Source organism: Macrobrachium nipponense, chromosome 6, assembly GCF_015104395.2.
Source record: "Macrobrachium nipponense isolate FS-2020 chromosome 6, ASM1510439v2, whole genome shotgun sequence".
Taxonomy (NCBI): Eukaryota; Metazoa; Arthropoda; class Malacostraca; order Decapoda; family Palaemonidae; genus Macrobrachium; species Macrobrachium nipponense.
In genome coordinates this window covers 573,845-583,844 of record NC_061108.1, presented here as the reverse complement: position 1 = coordinate 583,844, position 10,000 = coordinate 573,845, and the positions used below count along the sequence as shown (strand labels likewise).

The following is a 10,000-nucleotide window of genomic DNA, read 5'->3' as shown; positions in this document are numbered from 1 at the left end:
TAAATATTCCTCATTTCCGCTTACTTTTATCCTTGCAGAGATGGCGGCTCGAGACTGGAGATGATTCGCAAGATTGTGTCGTTGGAAAGCTTAAAGATAGTGACAGGTATCTAGTAGATGATGAGGATGTTTGTCAAGAAGATTATCTTGTGTGAAGACAGCTTCAGGTCTGTATTACAATGATTATATATATATATATATATATATATATATATCATATATACTATATATATATATATTTATGTATATGGTATATAACTACATACTATATATATATATATATATATATATATGTATATATTATATATATATATATATATATATATATATATATATATATATATATATATATGCATATATATATTATATATATATTATATATATTATATATATATATATATATGTGTGTGTGTGTGTGTGTATATATATATACATACATATAGTATGTAGTTATATAAACATACATATAAAAATATACTTTTATATATATATATATATATATAATATATATATATATATATATATATATATATATATATATATATATATATATATATATATATATCGCATACGTATGCTTAACCACACAATTTCATCGGATGCCCTTTTAGTTTACCTCCACAGACCCACCAAATAATTATTGCTAATTTTACTACAGATAAACTGCAAAGATGCAATCACTCAAGAATGGACAAATACAAATACGAACGCTCGTGAACGCGTCTACACGTGTGGGAAAACATGCAAGCGTTCACAGTCCTTTTTATCATTTTCGAATGTAAGAATGTCACGAAAACCGAAGGTTGACCATCCCACAAGACCTAAAGAAAGAAATTAACTCAACACCAGCCGCTTGATTGTAAACAGGTACGTCTAAAAGAATTTTTATTATGAAGGAAAAAAATGACAATGTGACATCAGATCCGTTTTAAAATACCGAGAAGAAAAATTATCACGTCTTTTCATGAATAGCAATGAATAACGATGAATGTGCTTCGCGTTATTCATTTATTTATTTATTTCTAAATACTCGAAGGAATAAAACGTCCTAAAATCTACGGTCAAATAGAGCTTAGTTTCACCAACAAAAAATAAAATAAATACGCTATTACTTATCATAAATAATTTTTCAGCGCTGTTTAACATGCACATAATCTATTTTTTATATTTTCACTCTAATAAACAAATCATAAACATCGAATCCTAAAATTCCTGTATCTTTAACTCAACGCAAAACTCGTGGGAACATAAATAAACGGCTGAAAATTTCGTGAAAAGACGACTGGTTAAGGTGAGAGGAAGAGGAGGAGGAGGAGGAGGAGGAGGAGGAGGAGGAGGAAGGTCGAAAGGTGAGACCCCAGGACGATCATCTTCCTTTCACTGGCTGTCCTTGGGACATCTCCTCCGGTGGCCGGCGAACAGTCTTCCTCTAGGTCCTGCAGGACTCCGAGACATCCTTCAGTGCCCGCGCATTCTCGCCAAGGAAAGGTTCTCTCTCTGTCTCTCTCCTGATTTCCATCCTCAGAAGGATAGTCTCTACGAAAAGTAAGTTTTCTGGGATTTCTTGTCTTGTGAATTTTTAGTTATATCTGCGGATCTCGACACAGGGTAATACTCGTACATAAAAATATTAATGTTTAAGTTTTCACATTATTTTTAGTGATTCTCTCTCTCTCTTATCTCTCCTCTTTCTTCTCTCTCTCTCGTCTCTCTCCTCTCCTCTCTCTCTCTCTCTCTCTTTATATATATATATATGGTATATATATATTTATGGTATAAAGATATACATATGTATATACATATATATATATATATATATATATATATATATATATATATGTATATATACACACATACATACGCAAATATATCATATCCATATATTGGTTGTATATGTACGTATATATTTGTTATTATTAATCACTTTTATGCAGGCTATAAAATTTTCATTATTGTAAATCTATATATCTACATCTATCATACAATATAATATATATATATATATATATGTGTATGTGTGTGTATGTGTGTGTTTGTGTGTAAGTGTATACAAACGCAGTCATGCACCACCACCGCCGCACCGCATGCATTCACCGGTAAAAGTTCCCTGGATAATTCAGAAAGTTCATATATCAGATATCGTCATCATAAACAAAGTGGCGATAGTGAAAGTGTGTTGCTTCTCGATAGCTAAAGAAGCATTACACAATCCTTTCCAGCGAGTGAGTGAGGTCTACCTTCACAGAAACAGCATAGGATTTCATTTGCAGGTTAAAAGGAGGATGAGTTACAACGCAGATGCGTGATTCCTGTCTGTCATGGTGGCCGTTCCAATCGATTACGTCATCGAATGCTTTCACGCTCTGACTTCAGTCGAGCTTAATAAGTCACAGTCCTGTTCTTCCAATTAAAAATGGAAGAACAGGATAACAGATTAGAGAACAGGATAACAGATTAGAGAACAGGATAACAGATTAGAGAAACAGGTATACTGCTCCCTCATCCATGCGGAGACCGCGTATGGCATATAACACTGAAATATATAAAATGCAGGACAAATGCAAAGCGCTGGGACCTACTAAGTCATTCAGGGCTGATAGACAAATAGAGAGTTAAAATGGTTTGATAGGTGTTTCAGGGGGGTAACCTGACAGTTGCACTACTAAACAAGGCGTGATCCTTCCTCCAGCTTACTCGGACACGTGCAAGATTTTCCCCTCACGCATAGGTTGTACATATTATATTCCAAACTTGAAGTAAATTAAAACATGCTAAAATCTGTGATCAAATAGATCCTTGTTTCACCAACGAAAATTCAAATAAATACGCCATATTTTATTAGAAATAATTTTTCTTTACTGTTTAACAAGCACATTATTTATTTTTTACATTTTCATTCTAATATACAAATCATAAATATCCTAAACTAAGCTTCCTGTGTCTTTAACTCAACGCGAAACACTTTTCCATACCTTATTAGGCTTTTCCATAGGGCTTTCCTACCCCCCAACAGGAACAACAACAACAACAAAGTAGTTTGTGGGCTTACTCCCCAAGTAAGCGAAAATTGTAGGGAGAAGGTGGAAAGTTGGGTGGAAGAGAGAGAATATAAATGGAGGTACGGTAAAACGAATGATTGGGGTTGCAGCTAGGGGCCGAAGGTACGCTGCAAAGAACCTTAAGTAATGTCTACAGTGCATAGCGTGAGGTGTACTGGCAGCACTACCCCTTTAAGGGGAACAGTATACATGGATTTCTTGAATACATACGTTCACCAATTTTATTTTTTCTTTGTTTCAAGTTTCAAATTCCTTACTGATCTGTTTTGATTTCATCTTCTGAATAATAATAATAATAATAATAATAAGTATCAAGACCTGAAAATAGAAATAAGAAGGATATGGGATATGCCAGTGGAAACTGCGCCCATAATCATAGGAACACTAGACACGATCCCAAGATCCCTGAAAAGGAACCTGGAAAAACTACAGGCCGAAGTAGCTTCAGGACTCATGCAGAAGAATGTACTACTAGAAACAGGGCAATTAGTAAGAAAAGTGATGGACTCCTAAGGAGGCAGGACAACCCGGAACCCCACACTATGAATACCACCAAGTTGAATGGGATGACTGAGACAGACCAAAAATATAATAATAATAATAATAATAATAATAATAATAATAATAATAATAATAATAATAATAATAATAATAATAATAATTCAAAGAAACCTCATAATCACATGAGTTAATAAAATAAAATGGAAAAGTAAATCCACAGTAATATGTCTGATCTGTTATTTAAAATACAAAGTGTCTCTGTTAGCTGATTGGATAGCGTCACTGACTGTTCTGATTTCGTCCCCGTCCACTTGGACGGTGGTTCGATCCCATGGGGGGACGAAATTATTATCAATTAAAAAATTCCCCTTCGGTACATATATGAAAATATATCATTTGGGAGGTAAAGTGAATTTAGATATTAAAGGACATTTGTAGCTTGAATTGATATATAAATGGATCACGGTTCGATGTGATAATTATTCATAAAAAAAGGCTACGTGCTGTCAAACGCTCGAATTGGCCAACATGGTAGACGGGGTTCCATATCGATTCTAATTACGAAAGCATCCAGATCGAGGGTGATTTGTAAGGTCAGAATCGATATGAACTTATAGCGTCTCTGTTGGCTGATTGGATAGCTTCACTGACTGTTCTGATTTCGTCCCCGTCCACTTGGACGGTGGTTCGATCCCATGGGGGGACGAAATTATTATCAATTAAAAAATTCCCCTTCGGTACATATATGAAAATATATCATTTGGGAGGTAAAGTGAATTTAGATATTAAAGGACACTTGTAGCTTGAATTGATATATATATATATATATATATATATATATATATATAATATATATATATATGTACATATATATACATGTATATATATACACTATAAATACATATATATGTATGTAGTATATATCTATAACTATTCTTATATAATATTATATATATCTATAATATACGTATATGTACGTCTGTAAAAACAAAATACTTTAACTGCAATGGCGTTCTCGACCCTCGTGTCCCGTTACGAGACAGAGTTCACGGCCAACAACTTTCCAAAAGAGGAATAACTGAAAGACATCTCCCAGAACCTTCCAGAGAAATTCAGTCACTTATTATGACGAATGTTTTGGGGAAAAATTCCTTTGAACTTACGACTTTATCTGAAGAGGTGCCAGATAGCTTTTAATATTTGTTTACAATGCGTTAACATGCTTTTGGTGTCCATGCTTATGTATGGTGGGTTTATCTGCATTTTCTTACTTTTTTTTTTTTGCTTACTCGGGGAGTAAGCCTCAAATTACTTTGCTGTTGTTGTGGTGGTAGAGAGGGCCGGTATAAGACTAAAAAGGTCTGAAAAAGGTATTTTATCTATTTTAGTTATTTATTATATCTGTATTATCTACTTCCTTATCAAGTATTATTATTAGTTATTTACTTTTTATATATCGTGGATCTTGTAAGCTTTTTTAATCATTTATATTATTCCCTAATAAATTAATATCGATAAAATTTGGAATTTATAGCATACGACTATACATGACCTCATTTTTACATAACCCTAAGGAAACAGAATACGCTAACCCGGTAGGGGAGTAGTACCGTCAGTGCACCGCACGTGATGCACTGTAGGCATTACTGATGGTTCTTTGCAGCACCCCTTCCTGAGGCCCCTAGCTGCAACCCCCTTACATTCCTTTTACTGTACCTCCGCTCATATTCTCTTTTATCTTTCAAACTTCCATTATTCTCAATTTCCCTTTCAGCGCTGAATGACCTCGTAGGTCCCAGCAGTTCGCCTTTGGCCTAAATTGTATATTCCAGTCGCAAAAATATGCTAATGACTTAAGAAACTAAAGAAGACACAAGGAGCCGAAATATAATAAAAATAAAAGAGGGAAAAGTGTTAAATATCAAATTCAAAGCGCCTCAGTGGCGTGGTTGGTATGGTGTTTGCTTCCCACCTCGGTGGTCACGGGTTCGATTCTCGGCCATTCCATTGAGGGGTGAGAGATGTGTATTTCTGGTGATAGAAGTTCACTCTCGATGTGGTTCGGAAGTCACGTAAAGCCGTTGGTCCCGTTGCTGAATAACCACTGGTTCCATGCAACGTAAAAACACCATACAGACAATATCAAATTCACAGAAATAATGTACGAATGAAATAGGCTCCTTCTCTGCAACCTGGAAATACGCTTAGATGTTTTTAGCGAGGTTACACAATTGGGATCACGTGAAGATTAGCGAATATTATACCACTTTGATATATATATAATATATATATATATATATATATATATATATATATATATATATATATATGTGTGTGTGTGTGTGTGTGTGTGTGTGTGTATACCTATATATACATACACTTATATAATATATATATATATATATATATATAATATATATTATAATCTATAAATATATATAAATATATATATATATATATCATACTATATGTTCATCAAAGTGGTACAATATCGTCTTGAAAAATAGTGGCTTCGCTAATCTTGACATAATCCCATAACTAGTTCTTGATTAAAACGAAATCATGTCTGGTTTAGCAGATGATAAGGAGGACTGTAGTGCTGACTTCTAAAGACTGACAGCTAAATAAAAACTAGCTTTATTCGTCGTTTGAACGAAATGGACTACATATTCTAGAAGCAGTTTCGGGCTATCACAAAATTATTTATAATCAAAAAGGGAAAGCCATTACGGATGTTCGTCTCTATAGATATGAAATTATCATAAACAAATAATAAATATGTGTATGTGTTTGTTATATATATATATATATATATATATATATATATATATATATATATATATATATATATATATATATATATATATATATATATTCATCAAGTCCCAGTACCATTATAAGTATTTATTGCTCTGAATGATACTGGGACTGTATGGAAACCCTATATATATATATATATATATATATATATATATATATATATATATATATATATATATATATATATATATATATATATATATATATATATATATATATATATATATATATATATATATATATATATATATATATAGTTTGATTTTAAATCACTCGCTACACTACAAAACCTCGCATCACCTCAACTATTAACCGCAATTTGTATCCGACAGAAACCACCATGATCCGCGCTACGGTCGTCATTCTGGCATTACTGGTGGCTTCGTCCTCCGCCAGACTGGGCGGATTCATCGCTGGAGGATTCCGCATCACTCCCGGGTTTTCCTGCGAAGGGCGTCTCTTGGGGTTCTACGCCGATGTCGCTAACGACTGCAGGGCTTACCACGTCTGCGAACCAGTTGTAGATGAATTTGGACAGGTATGATGAGTTTTGGGCGGGTATGATGAATATGGGCAGTTATGATGAATTTTATAATAAGATATGGATAAGTATAATGAATACGGGCTGGTATGATGAGTATGGACAGTTATGATGCATTTTATAATGAATATGGATAAGTATAATGAATATGGACAGGTATCATGTATATGGACAGGTAAAATGAGTCTGGGAAGGTATGATGAGTTTGGGGCGGGAATGATGAATTTGGAAAGTTATGATGCATTTTATAATGAATATGGATAAATATAATGAATATGGACAGGTAAAATGAGTCTGGGAAGGTATGATGAATTTGGGATAGGCAAGATGAGTTTGGGTCAGGTACGACGAATATGGACAGTTATGAGGATTTTTTTAATGAATATGGTTAAGTATAATGAATATAGGCAGGTATGTATATGGGCAGGTAAGATGAGTCTGGGAAGGTATGATGAGTTTGGGACAGATAAGATGATTCTGGGAAGGTATGATGAATTTGGGAGAGGTATGATGAATATGGACAGGTAAGATGAACATGAACAGGTAAAATTAATCTGATCAGGTCAGGTGAATATCAACAGGTCACATAAACTGAAGGTAAAATTAATCTAATCAAGTCAGATGAATATGAACAAGTAAAATTAATTTTATAAGGTCAGATGAATATCAACAGGTCACATAAATCGAAGGTAAAATCAATTTCATCAGGTCAGATGACTATGAACAGGTATAATTAATTTGAACAGTCAAGATGATTAAGGACAGGCAAGATGAAAAGCGACCAGTGTCATGTTACTAGCTTCTAAAACGAAAACTCTCCTCCCGCAGACTCTGGTGGGCCACTACACCTTCATGTGTGGCCCGAACACCAGCTTCGACCAGAGACTCCTTCTGTGTAACCACCAGAGGAAATCCTTCCCTTGTTCAGAGGCCGAGTCTATCTACGAGGAGACTAACCTTCAGCTGAGAATAGAGGAAGAGGAAAGACAGAGAGAAGCTTACGAGAAGAGAAACAGGGCGATTGAATTCTTTGAAGAATAGATACATAACAGACACGTTCGTCTGGAGTCTCTTCTTGTATTCAAATGAGGGACAATCGGAATGTCTGCCTATAGAAAATGGATGTAAACACTTGTGAAATACAATCATAATTTTTCTCTCTATAAAACAAAGCAGTTGTAAAACTTGTGAAGTCTTTTCCTCAAATTAAAGAAGACATCTCTTACTATATTTTATGACCTAAAATGGCTGAAATGTTTTGAAAGTTAAGTTAAAAAAAACGTATGACTTTATCTTTCCTTGCTAATTTTAAAAGTTTATGAAAGGTTATGAACTATAAGACCAGATCTACACTGGTTTCTGTAAACTCATACAGCCATATTTACAGTGAATCCTCTCTTCACTAATTATTATATTTTGTATTTTTTCCCTTTTTATCTTTTGTCTTTCAATAACATACAACACCAATAAAATACTGATGCATTTTGCCATTGCGTTACGAAACCTTAAACTAAATGACAAAGCTTCTACACTGCCATATGAGAGGAAATCTTTGGTATTAAACTCCTGTACCCATCATATTCCATAGCTAAATTCATTACTGTTTGGTTCTCGTATAGAGCACTATGGAGCAAAGAACATTAATAATAATAATAATAATAATAATAATAATAATAATAATAATAATAATAATAATAATAATAATAATAATAATAATGCGCCCAAATGGATGACCACAGGAAGAACATCCTTAGTACAAAAAGACAAGAGTAAGGGAAATATAGCCAGTAACTACAGGCCTATTACCTACCTACCAATAATGTGGAAGTTACTAACAGATATCATCAGTGTAAGGCTATACAAGTACCTAGAGGAGACAACCACAATCCCCAACCAAAAGAAAGGCTGCAGAAGGAAGTGTAGGGGCACAAAAGACCAGCTCCTGATTGACAAAATGGTAATGAAGAACAGTAGGAAAAGGAAAACCAACCTAAGCATGGCATAGATTGACTATAAGAGAGCCTTTGACATGATACCTCACACATGGCTAATAGAATGCCTGAAAGTATATGGGGCAGAGGAAAACACCATCAGCTTCCTCAAAAATACAATGCGCAACTGGAATACAATATTTACAAGCTCTGGAATAAGACTAGCAGAGGTTAATATCAGGAGAGGGATCTTCCAGGGCGACTCACTGTCCCCACTACTCAACGTAGCAGTCATGATTCCCATGATAAAAGTAATGCAGAAGATGGATGCTGGGTACCAACTCAAGAAAAGAGGCAACAGAATTAGCCATCTAATGTTCATGGACGACATCAAGCTGTATGGTAAGAGCATCAAGGAAATAGATACCATAATCCAGACAGTAAGGAATGTATCTGGGGACATCAGGATGGAGTTTGGAATAGAAAAATGTGCCTTAGTCAACATACAAAAGGACAAAGTAACAAGGACTGAAGGGATAAAGCTACCAGGTGGGAGCAACGTCAAACATAGATGAGACGGGATACAAATATCTGGGAATAATGGAAGGAGGGATATAAAACACCATGAAGGACACGGTCAGGAAAAGAATATATGCAGAGACTCAAGGCGATACTCAAGTCAAAACTCAACGCCGGAAATATGATAAAAGCCATAAACACTTGGGCAGCGCCAGTAATCAGATACAGCGCAGGAATAGTGGAATGGACGAAGGCAGAACTCCGCAGCATAGACCAGAAAACTAGGAAACATATGACAATACACAAGCACTACACTCAAGAGCAAATACGGACAGACTATACATAACACGAAAGGAAGGAGGAAGAGGACTACTAATGTATTAGTAGGACTGCAGTCAACAAATCGGAGAAACAGAAAAGCACTGGGGGCAATATTCTGAAAACCAGTGAAGACGAGCTCAAGAGTGCATGGGAAGTAGACGAAGACCCAAAAATATACAGAGACAGGAGAATGACAAACAGAACAGAGGACTGGCACAACAGACCAATGGACGGACAATGCAGGAGACAGACTAAAGAACTAGCCAGCGATGACAATGGTAATGGCTACAGAGGGGAGAGCTCAAGAA

At 34.9% G+C, this 10,000-nt stretch overlaps 1 protein-coding gene across 1 annotated transcript; it reads left to right on the top strand.

Moving 5' to 3' along the window:
* Nucleotides 1-1,387: 1,387 nt before the first annotated feature.
* Nucleotides 1,388-8,146, top strand: LOC135216429 (uncharacterized). The gene is made up of 3 exons (XM_064251790.1): nucleotides 1,388-1,545; nucleotides 6,713-6,918; nucleotides 7,750-8,146. Exons 2-3 carry the CDS (start codon nucleotides 6,721-6,723, stop codon nucleotides 7,960-7,962), a joined length of 411 nt encoding a protein of 136 aa, XP_064107860.1. The 5' UTR covers nucleotides 1,388-1,545; nucleotides 6,713-6,720; the 3' UTR covers nucleotides 7,963-8,146.
* Nucleotides 8,147-10,000: the final 1,854 nt, after the last annotated feature.